The 19,323-nt window shown below is 33.8% G+C and overlaps 2 protein-coding genes across 2 annotated transcripts; both read left to right on the top strand.

The window, feature by feature from the left end:
• Positions 1-6,787: 6,787 nt before the first annotated feature.
• Positions 6,788-8,724, top strand: LOC130940118 (putative pentatricopeptide repeat-containing protein At3g23330). The gene has a single exon (XM_057868168.1). The coding sequence runs from the start codon at positions 6,788-6,790 to the stop codon at positions 8,549-8,551; it is 1,764 nt and encodes a 587-aa protein (XP_057724151.1). The 3' UTR covers positions 8,552-8,724.
• A 586-nt stretch (positions 8,725-9,310) lies between these two features.
• LOC130941240 (golgin candidate 5) lies at positions 9,311-15,902 on the top strand. Its single transcript, XM_057869669.1, has 20 exons — positions 9,311-9,461; positions 9,669-9,837; positions 10,048-11,051; positions 11,422-11,493; positions 11,648-11,722; positions 11,975-12,089; positions 12,263-12,324; positions 12,423-12,470; positions 12,638-12,922; positions 13,046-13,105; positions 13,236-13,319; positions 13,402-13,467; positions 13,553-13,651; positions 13,732-13,950; positions 14,256-14,370; positions 14,459-14,679; positions 14,814-14,873; positions 14,959-15,072; positions 15,294-15,368; positions 15,479-15,902. The coding sequence occupies exons 2-20, from the start codon at positions 9,684-9,686 to the stop codon at positions 15,542-15,544; spliced, it is 2,994 nt and encodes a 997-aa protein (XP_057725652.1). The 5' UTR covers positions 9,311-9,461; positions 9,669-9,683; the 3' UTR covers positions 15,545-15,902.
• The last annotated feature ends 3,421 nt before the right edge of the window (positions 15,903-19,323 follow it).

Below are 19,323 nucleotides of genomic sequence, written 5' to 3'. Positions count from 1 at the left end.
CTTTATGTGAGTGGTTTCATAATATAAAAAATATATAAAAATATAAAATATATAAATATATAATAATTAATTTTAGTGCATAAATAACGTTTTTAGTTTAATTATAGATAAAAATAACTTAGATACAAGTTCTTGTTGGATTATTCAAAGGAATCTCAATCCATGCATCCATTTTTGATCTACAAATACTTGAAATTTTGGATGAATTAAAGTTTAATAATTAAGTTTCATCAAATTATTAATTTTATTTATTTATTTATTTATTTATTTATTTTTTGCTGCCAAATTTGTTTTGACTAAAATATAACTCGTATATTTAGGCCAACTTATTTCAGATTGGATAACAAGGCTTCATCTCATTTGCTCTCTTTATCGTTAGCATTTTATTTATGAGGAATGATATATATATATATATATATATATATATATATATATATATATATATATGTTATTTTTATGTACACTTTTTTTTATGTTTTTATGTTTAACATGAAAATGTTGATAAAAATGAAAAAATAAAATAGTTATCTTTTATCTCTTTTCTATTGCTGTTTATCTTACAACTTGTCAGAACCTCTCTATTTATTATTAGATTTTACAATTGGAGATGATATTTAAGTTTAAATAATAGTGTGTACTCCGAATGAATGAAAATTAAAACTTGTTCGTGTGGATCTAAATACTAAAAAATTATGGTGTCCAAGACATTTATATTTATTTTGTCTAAAAATTATAGTGAGACCTATTTATTATATTTGTATCACGCAGTTGAATAATTAATTAGACATGATCAAAGAAATTTTAAATAAGCGATGGAGTATTAATAAGTAATATTATAATATAATAATTTTGTCTACTTTTTTAGATTTATTTTGAAATAATTATTTGTTTATTTTCACAAAATTATGTTATATATTATATGCAAAAATAAAATATTAGATATTTATTATTATAAGTTAGGAGTCACTCAAATAAAAACACACTTAAAACGTCATTTTTTAAAAATAATTTTTAATAATTAAAATTTAATACATATAATTATTAAATCGTGTTATTTTTATCAAAATTAGATCAGACAAATTAATTTGGCCAAAAAATTGATAAATTATATCTTGAACCGATTTAAATTAATATTTTTTATAAAAAATAATTACAATATTTTTATTATAAAAAATGACTAAAATATTCTTATTATATATATATAATTTTGAGAATCTTAAATTTAACCCTCCTCTTCTTTCTGTCATTATAGAGTTAGGATTTAAGGTTTTTAAAATTAAAAAATATATATATAGAAGTATTTTAGTTATTTTCTATAATAGGGTTATTGTAGTTATTTTTTATAAAAAAAATTATTAATTTAGATCAGTTGGGTGTTTGGTTTACTAATTTTTTGGCCAAATTAATTTATCTGATCTAATTTTGACAAAAATAATACGATTTAATAATTATATATATTAAATTTAATTACTAAAAAATATCTTTAAAAAAACGTTTTAAGTGTTTTTATCTAATTAATTCTTTTATTATTTATTATCCGACTACTATTAAATATAACATGATCCAATTCAATCTAAGACTATATCTCATTCAATAATATATATTATATAAGTTTTTAATTATTATAATATATCATATATACTACATATAGATACCTAACATTTCTCTTTCCTTTTTTTGTAATATATATCTCGAATGATGATTTAATTGACACTCAAACCCTACTACTCAAGAAGAAAATGATACTCAAAATAATACGTCCAAATAATAGGACTAAAAAAGTAATAATTGTAAGAGCCAAATTATGAGGTTTCTTTTAGCTAGTTTCATAATATAAGCTCCACTTTTTTTGGGGAACATCATAATCACCACTCCACTCCAGCTTGAGTTATGGATTTATAATTTTCTAAAATGATATCCTATGGCCCCCATAACACAACGGCCGTTCTAACCTAATTTGACCCTCAAATAAAATAAAATGAAAAAATATATAAATTAGAGAAAAAAAATAAAACTTAAAAAAAAAACATGAAAGAAGGAATAATTGGCAATTGGCTTAGGCTAAAATGAGCCGAGTGAGGCATTAATAATAACTAATAAGTGTGTGAATGAAAGAATAATAATAATAATAAAAAAGAGTGTAAAGGTTGTGGCGAGTGCCTCGAGTGAGTCAGTAGTCACATCTCTCATAACTTTGTCTTCAATGTTGGTGTATTTATCTCTCAAAACTTTAATTTGTCTTCAATATTATACCATCATTCGATTATGTGTAAGCTATTCATTATTCAATTTATATGTCCCATGAAAAAGATAATTCAATGTGTTTGTGTCCGTGTATCATTTAAGATGTAATATATCTGATCTGTATTCGTTGTCCCTTCTTTGCAATTATTTATCACAAGCATATATATAAGTATTTACTTGATCAAAGCAAATTAATATCCAGTTATTTAAAAGAATGGAAATATTTGCATTCGTAATTAAAATAAATTAACTAAAAATAGTGACAATTTATTCTGTTTATAATTAATAAATATTAAATAAATAAATTTTGATCTTTTATATTTTTTTTAAAAATTATCGTTAAAAGAAAATAACATTATCCCGGCCCATATGGTATATATATGCTTAAATAATGGATTTCAAAATTATATATAGTTATAACGTATTATAAAGCAATTAATTTAAATTAGTCTAGTGATTGATTTATTAATTTATTTAAATAAGTGTTTAAATTTTAAATTTTGTTTTGTATATACAATAATTTATTAATCAAATTCAAATATTATAAGATGTTTTTCTAAAATATATGATAATGCTTGGGTTTAAAATGGTATTTTTTTAAAAGATAAAACAAATCATTAAATAAAATTTAAATTCGTGACGGATTAATTTTTAATTTAATAAATTAAAAAATTTTATAAAGTATTTTTTTAGAATATATGATAATGGTTAAATTTTAAAATAGTGTTTTTTAGAATATATAATAAACCGTTAAATAAAATTTAAATTCATGATAAATTAATATTTAATCTCATCTAGATCAAGAGATGTGGTAAGAAACAAAAAGAAATATTATAAGGTGTTTTTCTAGTATATATTATATAATAATGGCATTATATGACATTGACTGTCTAATTCATTAAAAACATTCTTATAAATTAACTATATAATATATCGCACCATCATTCATTCTAATAATTTACTTTTTGACAACTTGTGCTCTAACATTTTCCACGATAAAAATGTGGTTTTCGAAGTAATTGTCTGTATTTAAACGAAATAAACAATTATAATAAGTTCTTAAACTTTACGCCATGTAAATTCTAGTTTCCGACTTTTAATTAGATATACAAATCCACCTCTTAATTTTTTACAAATTTGTAAATTGACTATTTTGATTATTTTTCTCTCTTAAAAAACAAACCATCAATTTGTCTTCTCAAAGATGGAAATGTTGGCAAATAATTTAAAAAAAAAATATGTTTAATAAATAGAAGGAAAAGCATATATAGGTAGATAATAAAAATAATAAACAATGTGAACAATGAATATATCGGATGTTCAATTTAATAAGTGTGCGGATAGTCATTTTAATATTAAGATTTAGGAGGTAATTTGAGAGTATAGTAGTGTACTTTTACTTTATTGAGCTAATTTTAGAGCTCATTATTCACATTATTCACAAAAACCGTTATCTATTTAATAAAGTCCAAAATAAAATATATTACTGTAAATAAATTTTATAGTGACATCAAATTAGAATTACTACATAAATTAAGATAGTTTGTACACAAAAAAAAAAATTAATAAAATTCAGTAGACACACAAAAAAGTAAATTAAAATAGTTTATTTTTAATATAAAATAAATAGTTTCAATTAACCCTTGATCTAATTTTGATACATCTATCCTCAACATGAAATCATTTTATATGCTTCCAATATATATAGTGCCAAATTCATGAAAAAATAAAAAAAGCTATAAATTTCGATCCACATATAGCGTGGCATTTATTTATTATTGTTAGATATTTTTATTTATTGTGGGAAATAAATAATTTAATGTGGCAGGTCAGGTGGGGAACATGCAACAGATGCTGGAAAATGAAAGTTCTTTAATCAGTAGTGCCAAATAACACTTATTGCAACTAACTGATGGTAATTGGCACTGAGTGTCCTTAGATTGAGGAATATAAACTCTGATTATATTATTAGAGTTAATGTTGAAGGAACAAGGGATATGATTTTATTGGGTATATCTATTATCTAGTATTTAAGTTATTTATGGCACCACATTCCATAATTAAAGTTTTGGAGTCATGTGGGTTATGATTAAGTTTATCTTTCTATCTATCTATCTATCTGCAATTCAAACCAAGTGAGCCATAATAATGTTTCCTGCATTTTCTTTCTTTCTTTTACTTCTGATGATTCTGTTTTGGTGGTTGAGAACGGTAGATAACTTGATGCAATCACATGATTCCACCACAAACCTAATACATAACAGCATTAATTGATTTTTAGTTTACTTTCACACCTCCTTCTACTTTTAACTTATGAAAATTCAGGTAAAGTCGACTTCACGTGAAGTTGATATCTGAGAGCCGTTAGATGAAAATTTAGTCAAATCAGTCAAATCATCTAACGGCTCTCAGATATCAACTTCACGTGAAGTCGACTGCATCTGAGTTTCCACCTTTAACTTTTTTAATTTTTTTTTCCCAACTTAAATTTCATGCCACTTTTTGTTCCTCCACTCAGGAAAGCTACAACAGAAACACCAAAAACTGCACAAGGAAAAAAGAAGTATCTTCCTTTCTTTGTTTTGAAGCCTTTGTCGCTTTCTTGTAAAAGAAGTTTTCCATCACAAAAGGTGCAAACCGCCATTAAATATGGAAGAATGCCTAGGACAAAAAATATTACTATTAGTATTCAAGTTTTTCATAGGTCACAGAAGCTAATAAATAAAATAAAAGCAAAGTCTAAGTAGCTCAGAAAATAGTAAATACATCAGTCTTCATAATACATCATTCCCTTTTGGAAAATAAATCATAGGCTCTAAGAATTGCAAATGAAGAGAGTAACTACTAACTAGTAACTACTCTTATAGTCTTATCCTTGTGGTGATGAATGATGATGCTTCTAACATGGATATAGATAAAAATTACTTAGTGCTTTACTATCTAGAACTAGCACACTTGTTCCTTTTAAGATTTGTTTGAATTTGTGGTAACTATCACATCCAGGTATGCAAGGAGAGTCACATCTTCAACAATCACAATTCAAAATGCTCTAAGCTATCTTAAGACAAAATAACATACCTGTCATCAAACTATTTATTACAAAAACTTAAACTGATAGGAAGAAGCACATGACAGTTCAGTCATGGGACTCTCGTTCGCCTTACCCTGCCACGAAGCAGAGACGCCACCAATGAAGTTGTGTCAAGCTTATTCTAGAACCTTAGAGAGAATCTCTTGCATCCCAGAGCATCCTGCATCAAATAAACAAGAAGCAATTCCCTAAATTGATCATGATAATCACTGGCATTGCCTAAGGCTAAGACTAATCTTGAAACTTAGTATTTAATCAGAAATTTACAACAAATTCTAACACGACACGATTTTAGAAAATCGATCAGTGGCGTATAGCACAAGATCCTGAATGGATGGATGCTTATCCAGATTGACAGGCTGGTTCTGCATACTCATCATTGGAAGATTGAAGAAACCGGCCACTATAAAGATAAAGATTCAAACATCTTCACCCAACTCTGTATGACAGTTAGTTTTGAAAAGTAGATGAAATGGAGGCTCATGTATAGAGTCAAAAAGTGCTGTCACATGCATATAATTTACAATGAATTCATGTATGTATCCATTAAGAACATAGACCTACCATCTTTACTTGTCCCTTCTTAGTAATTTAACTGAAGGAGAGGACATTAGAAAATACTCAATTTTGCAGACATATTGGTCTGACCAAATTTATTTAACTAGTACTATATCATAAATTTTATTAGACACTGGTGCTCTCTACATCAAGGAGTACAAGTAGCATGCACCATGTTCTTATACAAAAGAAGATCAAACAAGACTGGAACAGTAACACCCAACATCATTCAAATTAAGATAAAGACTACCAAATGGTGTATTAAATCCCACATCGGATACCAACAAATTATCTTTAAAGTTTAAAATAAGAAAATGGTCATGTGGAAATTTCATTGTATGATAATTACCCACACCACTATACACTTAAGCATTGTACAAAAAATACGGAAATTGGAAAGCAAATGACCAAGCTAGGTAGTGATTTTTACGTTGAACAAATCACATTGCAAAGATTTTCCACACTACAGCTACATGACAAGCCTACAAATTTGAAAACTGAAAAAGAGAGAATGGAACATAATATTGAGAATAAACAACAACTGAGACAGGACAAATCACAACAATACATGCTAACACAATAATAGTATAGTCATTTCTTTTCTCTTGAAAGTGCATACTACTATAGTCATAGATAAGGGAGAATTTTCTCATTCAATTAATGTGAGAAGTGGAAAAAATGCTTTGTGGAAAAAAAAAAATGAAGTCTTTTTCCCCCCTTCCTTTATTGGTCCAGACTCCAGAGTCCGAATCTTCATAGACTCCACTTTTGGGCCTTACATTTTTTAAATGGGCCGAATTGGGCTACTCTTAGCTGATCAAGCATATAAGGGCTCAGGCCCAAAACATGAAGTGAGACATATAGTCTACTACTGTCGTTCTCTAAATGGTAATCATGAAATGCAACGAAATTGGTCAGTTATTGCAACTAACTCATTACAGTTACGCTTCACTACTTCAAACTTGTATCGCCGGCAAGGCGTTACGACCGGGGAAGCAGCTTCACGCGCGATTCTTCCAACTCGGCGTCGCTTACAATCAAGATTTGGCCACAAAGCTCGTAAATCTGTACAGCGTTTGCAACTCCCTGCGGAATGCACACCAAGTGTTCGACAGAATTCCCAAACAGAACTTGTTTCTCTGGAACGTCCTGATTCGTGGTTACGCCTGGAATGGGCCCCACCAGGCTGCCATCTCGCTGTTTCACCAGATGCTTCAGTATGGACTCAATCCTGATAACTTCACTTTCCCCTTTGTTCTTAAAGCATGCTCTGCACTCTCTGCTATTGGAGAGGGAAGGGGCATCCATGAGTGTGTGATTAGAACTGGCTGGGAGAGGGATTTCTTTGTAGGTGCTGCTCTCATTGATATGTATGCTAAGTGTGGTTGTCTGATTGAAGCTCGCCATGTGTTTGATAAAATTGTTTTAAGAGATGCTGTGTTGTGGAACTCCATGCTCGCGGCTTATGCGCTGAATGGACACCCTGATGAGTCACTTGCTCTGTGTAGGTACATGGTGGTGAGCGGTGTAAGACCCACCGAAGCAACTCTTGTAACTGTGATTTCGTCCTCGGCTGACATTGCCTGTCTTCCTCATGGGAAGGAGATCCATGGTCTTGCTTGGAGACATGGATTTCAATCCAATGATAAGGTCAAGACTGCTCTGATAGATATGTATGCAAAATGTGGTTCTGTGAGAGTTGCTCGTGCCTTGTTCGAGATGCTTAGGGAGAAAAGAGTTGTGTCTTGGAATGCAATTATCACTGGCTATGCAATGCATGGTCTTGCCAAGGAAGCCCTGGAACTCTTTGAGGTAATGAGGAAAGAGGCTCGGCCGGATCTTATAACCTTTGTTGGTGTTCTAGCAGCTTGCAGCCGTGGGCGTCTGCTCGATGAAGGGCAAGCATTTTATGATATGATGGTGAGGGATTATGGTATCAATCCAACTGTTCAACACTACACATGCATGGTTGATCTTCTTGGTCACTGTGGCAAACTGGAGGAGGCTTATGATCTTATCCGACATATGAGTGTACGGCCGGATTCTGGGGTGTGGGGTGCTTTGCTAAATTCATGCAAAATCCATGGGAATGTGGAGTTGGCAGAGCTAGCCTTGGAGAAGCTGATTGTGCTTGACCCTGACGATTCGGGCAATTATGTGATCTTGGCTAACATGTATGCTAAATCGGGTAATTGGGAAGGAGTTACAAGGTTGAGGCAGATTATGATAGATAAAGGGATAAAGAAAAACATGGCTTGTAGCTGGATTGAAGTGAAGAACAAAGTGTATGCATTTCTCTCCGGAGATGTGTCACATCCAGATTGTGATGCAATATATGCAGAACTGAAGAGGTTAGAAGGGCTAATGAGAGAAGCTGGGTATGTCCCGGACACAGGATCTGTGTTCCATGATGTTGAGGAAGATGAGAAGACAAACATGGTTTGCAGTCACAGTGAGAGACTGGCCATTGCATTTGGACTCATTAGTACTCCCTCAGGAACCAGGCTTCTGATAACAAAGAACCTACGAATATGTGAGGACTGCCATGTTGCCATTAAGTTCATATCAAAGATCACGGATAGGGAAATTACCGTGAGAGACGTTAATCGCTATCATCATTTTAAACAAGGAATTTGTTCATGTGGTGATTATTGGTGATTGTATTACATGTAAATAATAAAACAATTGAATTCATTAAACATACCCAAATCGTCTACTAGATGTTAATGGGGGAGAAAAATTCCCTCAGTTTTGGAGAGTTATTAAACATGCAAGTTGAATTTCATGTCCAAAGTTGGTCAAAACTCATAAGCTACCAAATAATTGGTGCAGCAGGTGAATTTTTTTTTTTTTTTTGGATAGGGTGTTGCTGCCAGTGGTACACTAATGATCAATAGGTTTTATATTTGTCTTTGTGATCCAAGAACAATCGTAATTTTGGCTAAGAATCAAGAATGTGTGAAAATTCACGTAAAAAATTCGGTTGACTATTTGGCTTGGCTTGCAATGTTTGCTTATTTTCACTGTTTCAAAATAATATGAACCCCTTTTATTGTCGTTAATTAACTTAAAGTAGTCATCACAAATTTCTTTAAAGGCAATTCTCAAATATAAATTCCATGTTCCAACTCAAACTTCATAAATCATAAGGAAAAAGAAAAAAAAAGTTGTCTCCAAAAAGCAGCAACTTGGCCAAAATAAATAAATGCAAAAATAAAGGAAAAAAAGAAAAGGAATAGACGAGACACTAAAAACGACGGCGTTGCAATCTTCACCAAAGCTAGAGCCTAGAGCGGAAAAACCATCATCGAGTGCTACTTCCAATCCTGAGTTTCCCATCAAATCGAAGCATAAACCCACTTTCGTCTTCATCTTCTTCTTCTTCTTCACAACCGCACACTGAACTTAAAAATACATCTTCACTTCACCGACATCTTTGTCTTTTTTATTCCCTCTTCCTCCTTTGCTCGATTCGTTTTGGAACTACTCTGTAAATAAAAGAAGCTTGCTGAGCTCAACTACTTCAGAGGATCATGGTTTGATTCCTGGATCCAACGCATTTATTCAGGTCTGCTTCTTCCACTATCAATCTTATTTCCTTTCACCTAATTCAGTCCCTCTCTGCATTGATCTATTCCTTTATTGTCATACATGATTTCAGATTTAGCTTTGTTGTTTACATAGTTCATGGTTTTATGTGATCTGAGATTTGAGTAGAGTCGGAATTGAATTCAGAATGTTGCATCACTGTTTAGCATTGGTTTTGGTTTTATAGGGTATAGCTTTGGAGATGGCGTGGTTTAGTGGGAAAAATGCTTGGGGGAACTTCCCTGATTTGGATTTGGCGGGAGCCGTGAATAAGCTTCAGGAAAGTGTCAAGAGCATCGAGAAGAATTTCGACACTGCTCTTGGATTTGAAGAGAAGTCTGAATCCAGCAATGAAGGTAATTCATTGTTCAAGTTCCCTTCACTCCTTAGTTTTCCGAATGGTTTATGCATTTCTCTTGTGTATATTGATTATTGATTGGGGCAGATGTAGAGTCAAGTAATTGCTGTTAGATAGGAGTTTTGAATTGTTGAACCGGGTGGTTGTTTTATAGAATGGGCGTTTTCAGCTGATTAGAGTTATGCCTTTTTATTTTCCTACCTTCCAGGTGCAGGATCATGGCCTATACCGGCAGACAGGAAAACCCTATTTAATCCTGTTATGGCCTTCATAGGGAACAAAAGTGAGGAAACTAGTGAAGAAACATCTGAGAAAGCTGAATCTTCTCAACAAGAATCCAAAACTGAAAAATCAACAGAAAAGCCTGAGTCTTCAGATCACACACATGCACCTGAGGAAAAAGAAAACTTAGGAACCGATGGAACAGTCCAAATGGAGACTGAAGAAATCGCTAATCAAAACATAAAAAGGGTGCTCAAAGTAGAAGATGATGGTGAGCAAACTGAGTCAGCAGATGTCTCAGCTGCTGAGAGTTTCAACCACACAAATGATGGACACAACTTGCAGGAGATGCCTATTGAGTTGCCTGAAACGCCTATTAATAAGTTTGAGAGTTTTGATTCTGGTGACCTCCCTCAAGAGGAAGAGGTTGCTGAAGTGGGAACCTCTGAAATTCCAGTGTTGAAGCAACCTAAGCCTTCCAACCTTGGGGACAATATAGTTGAGAATGCTCATAGCGAGCCAGTTGATTCACATGTTTTTAGTGAACCAAATGAAAATCTTCAAGTTGTGGCAAAAGAAGAGATTATAGAAGAGGAGGGAGTGCAAGCAGAAGAAAGTGTACCAAGTGTTTCTTCTCTTCAACCTGAGGCATCTGATGCTAGCAAGAAAAGCGATTTGATTGACATGTCCGTACTGCATTCTCGAGCTACTGAGGAAACCAATAGCATTGATCAATCATATCATGAACCCTTGTCCAGTGGTACTCCACCAAATGATTCTTCTGAGGTGGTTTTGCCTGAAAATGAAACAACTGTAGAAGAAAATAAAAGTGACCACTCGGCTAATGATGTTACAACTGAAACAAAAGAGCAGCGATTGAGTACTGAAAGAAATATGTCTGACTCAGGTTCTATGTTTGAGCTGGATTCGCTTAAGAATGAAATGAAAATGATGGAAGCTGCATTACAAGGTGCTGCAAGACAGGCTCAGGTACTTCATTTGCTGCACATAATCATGATAGTCATTTTTTATGTTGGAAGTACGCAGATGGCAGGACATGGCAGGGATCTTATAGTATCTGAGCATGAAATAAGTTAGCTTTGTTATAATTAACAAGTTTCACTAGGTGGTCATTTTCTTTTTAATTCATCTATAGTATCTTATCCGCAACATTGATTTTTCCATTGATTACTAATTTTCATTTAATTTTTCTGTTTTCAAAGTTTTATGATATTCAAGAAGCTGCATGTTTTGTCTAAATATGCTACTCATTCTTCACCTTCTATGTGCCAGTTTTTGGCCAGTCCCTTCAATGTTTCCTAACTTATTGCAAGTTTGTAATCTCACTTCCCTTTTGCAGGCTAAAGCTGATGAGATTGCAAAGTTGATGAATGAAAATGAACAATTAAAATCTGTCATTGAGGAGTTGAAGGTATATTTGTTCTTCTCATCCCTTTTATTTAATGTTTACTTGGTCTATTTTTACCTCCATGTCCTGAACCTTTTTGGTCTTACTAATGATGTCATTTATGCATTTACATGATTACAAATTTAAAAATGACAATTATTTGCCTACCGTGGAGCAGAGAAAATCAAATGAGGCAGAAATTGAGACTTTGCGAGAGGAGTACCATCAGAGAGTTGCAACCCTTGAGAGAAGGGTATCAGTCTTCATAATTCTCATTTGCTTTTATGTTTCTACAGTTTAAACATTGAGTGCTTCTGAAAGCATTGTGATGTTGCAATTATAAAATATGGTCACTTTCAGTATTTCAAATTGGGGTTAGAAATCCATGAAGAATTTTATAAATGAAAGTGAACTATTTGACATTATATATGTTTCAAAGTGTATTCTGTCTAGTTTGTGCTACTACTGTTGCAGATTTTTATTCATGTGTCATGAATGATTGTAGGTTTATGCTCTGACCAAAGAAAGGGATACACTTCGCCGGGAGCAGAATAAAAAAAGTGATGCAGCTGCTCTCTTGAAGGAAAAGGACGAAATAATTAATCAAGTTATGGCAGAAGGTATCACAGTCTGAAATCAAACCTGAATCTGTATCATCTAGACTTCAGTGTAGTTTATGATGTTAGGAATTTTCCATTGTAAATAAGTGTTTCTTTGTTGAGACATGTTGAAACTTTAACTACTGGAGATTATAGTGGTCATTTTTTTCCTTTTAAACTGTCTCTCATATCAGGTGAAGAGCTTTCCAAAAAGCAGGCTGCTCAAGAGGCTACGATTAGGAAGCTGAGGGCTCAGGTAATGCACACTAGTTATTACATTTTCCACAAACTTCAATTTCTTAAATGCCTCAATATTGTAATGAATCATCTATTTACTTGTTTAATGAAAGCTAGATTAGAGAGCTTGAGGAGGAGAAGAAAGGTTTGACTACAAAACTACAGGTACTTGAATGCTGAAAGCTTTAGTAAAATTTATTTTCTGGTAATGTTCTTTAGTTATTTCTCTTCACTCATCATGAAATATGAAAAGCAGAAATTTCATGCTGTAGAGATCGGACAAAACTGTTTAACCTTCATCTTTGTTGTTTGGTTCATGTCATGTCATGCAGTTAGAGGAGAATAAGGTTGAAAGTATCAAGAAGGACAAGACAGCTACAGAGAAATTGTTGCAAGAAACTATAGAGAAACATCAAATGGAACTTGCAGCACAGAAAGAATATTATACTGATGCTTTGGCTGCTGCTAAGGAGGCTGAAGCATTAGCAGAGGCACGTGCTGACAGTGAAGCAAGAACAGAGCTAGAGAATCGTATAAGAGAAGCCGAGGAACGTGAATCTATGCTGGTCCAGGCACTTGAAGAATTGAGGCAAACTTTAAGTAGAAAGGAACAGCAGGTTTTGATTATATTTGTCATTCTATTTCTGAATTGGCTTTCTTAGGAGATTGCTTTTAAATTTTAGTTATTTCCTTTTCATAAAGAAAATTAAAGTTCCATTGTATTGTCCGTCCATATTCAGGCAGTCTTCAAAGAAGACATGCTTCGCAGAGACATTGAGGATCTTCAAAAACGTTACCAGGTGTGCTCCCCTGCTCTCTGCTTTTCCTTTAATTATATCACTTTCTGAGAATCCTACTTCTTTTTCTTGTGTTCTTAAGTTTTAGAAACTATATTTCTGCTTTTGGCATCATTTGGCTTCTCTTTTATAGGCAAGTGAGAGACGGTGTGAGGAATTGATTACACAAGTCCCAGAATCAACAAGGCCGCTTTTAAGGCAAATTGAAGCTATGCAGGTTAGTGCATGTGATCTAAAAATGATTTTCCAATTTTCATCCGTTAGGGATCTATACCTGACTAGAATTCACCTGATAACAGGAAACAAATGCCAGAAAGGCTGAAGCTTGGGCTGCTGTTGAAAGATCTCTCAATTCTCGACTTCAGGTCTCTTGAATACCCTGATTTAAATTCTGAAACTTTCTTGCCGGATATTATTGTTTTTCTTCATCTTTTCCTTTTGATTCTACAGGAAGCAGAAGCTAAAGCTGCAACTGCTGAGGAAAGAGAGCGATCAGTGAATGAACGTTTATCACAAACTCTGTCTCGCATTAATGTCCTTGAGGCTCAGGTTCTACATATTCTTGACCAAACTCATGTATTTAAGGGCAGTTTCATGGAAGTGTGACTGACTTTAATGATGGATTACAGATTTCTTGTCTTAGAGCTGAACAGACTCAACTAAGTAGGACCCTTGAAAAGGAGAGACAAAGGGCAGCTGAAAGTAGACAGGAATACCTGGCAGCAAAGGAGGAAGCTGAGACTCAAGAAGGCCGAGTGAGACAGCTTGAGGAACAAATTAGAGAGATTAGACAGAAACACAAGCAAGAGTTACAGGAGTCCTTGATGCATAGAGAGCTTCTTCAGCAGGTAGAGCTTCCTGATTATCTTTCATTAAATGTATGTTATCTACTTGGGTAATGGAATAAACCATCTGAAGAGAGATAGTTCATATCTTGTCCACTTACTTTTATTTGGATTTTTCAACGCTATGTTGACTGTAATGGAACAAAGGTTAGCTGATTTAGAAAATATTTGGGCAATTTGAAACTGGAAAAAAAAAGTTAAAAAATGGACGAGGTGTGGTATTGCTGGTAACACCTAATTCAATCAATCTTATCAGAACTCCTGTGATTATTCATTTCCAAGCTTCTGATTTAAGCTCTTTGTTCCAGGAGATAGAAAAAGAAAGGGTTGCTCGATCAGAACTGGAGAGGACTGCACATGTTCATTCTGCTGCGGTATCAGATCAAACTCCCAGTACAAAGCTAACTACTGCTTTTGAAAATGGTGAGATGCTTGGCTTCTCTTCTCTTCATTCTTCTTGTACTCATATTAGCTGTCTGATCTTTACCTACTGTAATTCTTTATGATGAAGGGAATTTGTCTCGAAAACTCTCTAGTGCAAGCTCCCTAGGAAGCTTGGAGGAAAGCCACTTTCTGCAAGCATCATTGGACTCATCAGATGGTTTCTCAGATAGGAGAAACCATGGAGAACTAAGCATGAATCCATACTATATGAAGAGCATGACACCCAGTACTTTTGAAGCTGCACTTCGTCAAAAGGAGGGTGAACTTGCTTCATATATGTCACGTTTGGTATGGTTTGCCTTTGACCCCAGTTCAAAGTTCTGTTGTGTTTGTCTTCGTTTTTGTAAATTTATCTTAATTCCAAGTTGTAGAGTATGAGTAAGCTGTTAGATCATTAGATGACCTTTTAATTATAAATTCAGGCCTCATTGGAATCTATTCGTGATTCTCTTGCTGAGGAGTTGGTGAAAATGACAGAACACGTGAGTTAGATTCTTGTGTGTGCTACTTACTGCTCCTCTTGCTTGTCAGTTGTCATTAACCATGACATGCATCTCCACCCTGCAGTGTGAAAAGTTGCGTGGGGAGGCTGCTGTGTTACCTGGTTTACGATCAGAGCTGGAGGCACTGAGGAGGAGGCACTCTGCTGCGTTGGAGTTGATGGGTGAACGTGATGAAGAGGTATTTTTCTCTCTGCAACTCCCTCTTTCTTCCAGAAAATCTAAGAAATCAAATATAGGAATAATATCAGACAAGCTTGGCTCTGAAAATGATGTTTAATCCGTAGTTATTTATATAGGCATCAGACTTTGTTATATCCTAACTGTCCTATTTCCTTTTCATTGCTATTTTTTTTTTTTTGAAATAAAGAATACTATCTAAAAGAAGTTGAATGTGATTAGTTGGAGGAACTTCGTGCGGATATTGTTGACTTGAAGGAAATGTACAGAGAACAAGTCAACCTGCTTGTGAATCAGGTATTTGCTAAATCCAAGTTTTTTGGTCTGTAGATGGCATAGTTACTTTATCTCACCTCCTTCCTATCAGAATGCCTTCCCTTCTCTAACTCTAGTGCATACTTTTACAGATCCAGAGAATGAATCCATCAATGGGTAACACCAATTTTTCTGAAGGTGCAGCTGGTTTAACATAAAGGGTAATGTCCAGAACTGTTTGAGATAGCCGTGCATTTGAAGGTGAGTTTCGTCTGATTGCTATCGGCACCGTAATTGTATATTGAATATCAATGCCTTTGATCGACCAAATCAAGCTTTTAAGTCTTAATTGATAGAATTGATAGAATTTGTATGTTGTATATCCGGGCAAGAGATATATACTGAAGGTGTCATGCACCCTTGTTAAATATAATTTGTATTATGACTTGGTGAAATGTTGTATAGTCAATCTCCTTACACTACATTCAAACTATTAAAAATCCTGAGAATATTTTTCCCGAGATAGTTAATCATACAGGGATTTTTTGGGGTGTGATGTTCCAAATAAAACATATATTCGTTGAACTCGATTTGTGCTTTTGCTCATTAGAAATCACAATTCAAAATTTTCGTCGTGTGGTTTGATCAAATAGTATTTCCCCGTACGATTTCATGTTTATTTTCTTTACTTAGTCTTGAGTTTAACTTTGTGGAATAAAAATTTGGATTGAGAAATAATGACCTGTAGGTTAAAATTCAACTTGGTAGCAAACATCAATGTTCCATGCACTAATAAATAATAATAATAATAATATCTTATTTAGGATGTAACAAGCTAAGCTAAATAATATATAGCATCCAACTCCAAAGTACACAATTAATTAACAGATTTATAAAACAGCAAATTTTGAACCTTCCACTATCTATTTTTACTTGTGCAGAGAATCTTCATTCCTCCCACTAACTGTATCTGTCTCTGTCCTTTTAGCATTTGTCCCACTTACTGGCCGCTGAACAATCATCCATGAGCTGTATTGCTCATCACTCCCATTCATCACTTTTTTGCCCTTGTCTTTTTCAATAATACCCCCATATTACCCTTCACCATACATCGTTGTTCCTACTCCTTGTTTAAGAGACCCAGTATCTCCCTAGTTATTTTTCCACTTTCAGATGTTAGCCACAAGCCAGGGACAGATATTTTAGCTAGCCTTTTTTGTCAATTCGCCTCAGAAACTAGGGATATATTAGTCCTTTTCACACTCACTATAAGATAAACATTAGACTTGGCTAACCATTCATACACGGACACACTATTCCACTAAAAATGACTGTCGTACCGGATAATTTTTCCAAAGTATTTTCTATTTAGCAAAATACTGATACCAGATCAAGAGGGGAACAGTCGTATATTTGTATGGAAGCATAATAAGTAAGACTATGTATGAAACTGTAGGAATGTAGAATGTATAGAATAATGGAAAGAATGGGAATGCTATAAGAAATTTGGGGAAATTAGGAAATTCCAGCTTCACCTGTGCAGAAGAGAATGAACCAGAAAAGTGTAAGAAAATAGAAGTGAAGAACAGATCGAATGAAAAAGATAGAATAAGGAAGAACGGTCTCACAATCTCGATGCCTCCCCCAGACTGCTTCTGCTCCTTCATATTAGCTCCTCACTCCTCTCCTTCCCCATTCTGTTGCTCCCTTATGTTAATTGTTAACGGTTCTCTCTTTCTTGCTTGTAACAAATACTTTGGGTTTCGCAGTAAAAGAGTTAACAAAATGATAAGAGATAAAAATTTAATACTGGAAGAGCCATTTAAAAAAAAAGAAAATAGATAAAAACCAAAATAATTTATATTATATATGAGAACAAAAAATTATTTTTTTGTTGTCTAAAAAAATTTATTGAAGTCGTCTAACATTTTTTGTAGTCCTTATAATATTTTAAGAGTTTTTTTTCTCCTTAAAACATTAACAAACCAGAATTTTATTTATGAGCTCAATTATTTTATATATCTTTATCTTGTATATATATTATGCTAAAAAATAATTAAATATATAGTAAAATTAATTGTTAATATATTTATATATAAATTTATATAGTTAAATTTAATTTTAATAAATATTATATATTTTAATATATTTCTAGTATGATTGTATTTTAAATTATATAATATCTTTAATTTTGTTGGAAACTTGTATTTTGTGAAAAAGAAAAAGATTTTTTATTCATTTACAAAATATTTTATGAAATTTGCTGAAAATTTTGCGGAAAATAAAATTTGTAAATTTTATAACAATTTTTTTACTATTGAAATCAAAATAATAAAATTTGCAGTAAAATTTGAGAAAAAGTAAATTCACAACTAATTTTGTAATATTTTTTTAAAAAAATTCTTATCAAGATATTTTATACTAGATAAAGAATAATTGTCAAGATGTTTTTTATATGGACTCCAATTAAAATAAGTTCGTCTAACCTTATATTTCTGATTTGGATTATATTGTCAAATTTAAAGCCATTTTTAAGGTTTCATTTCAAAGAATTAAGGTCAAACTCATCATATGCAACTCTTGAATCTTTGAAGGTTGCATTTTATTTTTTTCATGATTCATTGAAGTGAAAAACTATTTAGCAGGTGTTAATATGGTAGAAGTTAGATTTTTTTTCTTTTTGAATATTAGTTTTCCTCTTAAAAAAATATGAATTTTTGAGAAAAGGACAATTTAGTACCTGACCTTTTAAGCCTCAGACATTTTTATCCCTGAGCATTGGAAAATACATTTAAATCCCTGACGTTTCTGAAAATAAGACCGATCAGTCCCTCCGTTCATGAGCCACCCTCAGAACGGACGGAAAATGCTGAGCTGGCTCCCCCTATGCTTACCTGGCTCAACGGCGTTCCACGTGGCACGTTAGTGGGATGGAGGTTTTGAAAACGGGACACATAAGTCCCTCTCACTCAAGTAAAATGACTACATTGCCCTTAACCATAATTCTATCCTCACCGTCTCTCTCCTCTTCACCTGCGCAGCCCCCAACCCTCCTCTCCTCACTCTTTTTGCCTTCTCAACTATACATGCACAAAACAAATGCATTCACACACATGGAAGAGAGATCCGAGAAGGGAGATGCATCGCCGGTAGGGTGTGGGCCGCCGTCACGCCATCGTCAAGCTGGAGGGAGGAGCCGTCGCCGCCACGCCTCACCGTCGATCTCCTCTTCACCTGCGCAGCCCCCAACCCTCCTCTCCTCACTCTTTCTGCCTTCTCAACCATAATAAAAGAAGAAGGGATTTTGGATTTATAAATGAAACCAAACAAAAGAAGCCAATAATCTCAATGGGGAAAAAATTTTCTGGCCACAATAATCTTATTCCCGATTAAATAAAAATTAAGCTTTTTCATTGTCGTGTTTTCTTAGCCTTCCAACCATGCATCAAACAATTTAGTATTCAAAAAGAACCGAAGAAACAAGAAGAATTTTTAATACATAAAAATGTCAAAAAAAGTAAGAAATTCGATGGAGCAATTGAATTAAATTGTGAGAAGATGAAGGGAAGGGGTAACCGGCACAAGTCTTCTCTTTCATGAGCTTGTAGATGAGAACGGAGATTCCAAGGGAGTGGACAGCTTCAGCGGCGACAAAAAGGTTGTCATGATCGTGAACGATGAAGCGGAGAAACACGAGCGCCGCCATGCCCGAAACAACGGCGAGAAAAGCCTTTACCTTCGGAGGCTGCCGCCGCACCCATGTGGTGACGGCGTGGATCGACTTTTTCGGAGGCCTCATTCTTCTTCTGAGTCTCAGAGAGATGCAAAGAGTTTTCAACTTTTTTCCTTCTAAAATCTGAATTAGGGCGTAATTTGAGATTTATGCACTTCAACGGTTCAACTCTTCCTGCGCAGGTGAAGAGGAGATCGACGGTGAGGCGTGGCGGCGACGGCTCCTCCCTCCAGCTTGACGATGGCGTGACGGCGGCCCACACCC

This window comes from Arachis stenosperma, chromosome 7, assembly GCF_014773155.1.
Source record: "Arachis stenosperma cultivar V10309 chromosome 7, arast.V10309.gnm1.PFL2, whole genome shotgun sequence".
NCBI lineage: Eukaryota > Viridiplantae > Streptophyta > Magnoliopsida > Fabales > Fabaceae > Arachis > Arachis stenosperma.
Note: the sequence above shows the minus strand (reverse complement) of the source record. Positions and strands in the feature narration are given on the sequence as shown.

Excerpts from the sequence above, each read along its gene's own strand:
- LOC130940118 (XM_057868168.1), top strand. The coding sequence starts at position 6,788 with ATGAAATGCAACGAAATTGGTCAGTTATTGCAACTAACTCATTACAGT.
- LOC130941240 (XM_057869669.1), top strand. The coding sequence starts at position 9,684 with ATGGCGTGGTTTAGTGGGAAAAATGCTTGGGGGAACTTCCCTGATTTG. Across the intron at positions 14,874-14,958 it reads TGGTGAAAATGACAGAACAC|TGTGAAAAGTTGCGTGGGGA; the intron begins GTGAGTTAGATT and ends TCCACCCTGCAG. Across the intron at positions 15,369-15,478 it reads TCAACCTGCTTGTGAATCAG|ATCCAGAGAATGAATCCATC; the intron begins GTATTTGCTAAA and ends ATACTTTTACAG.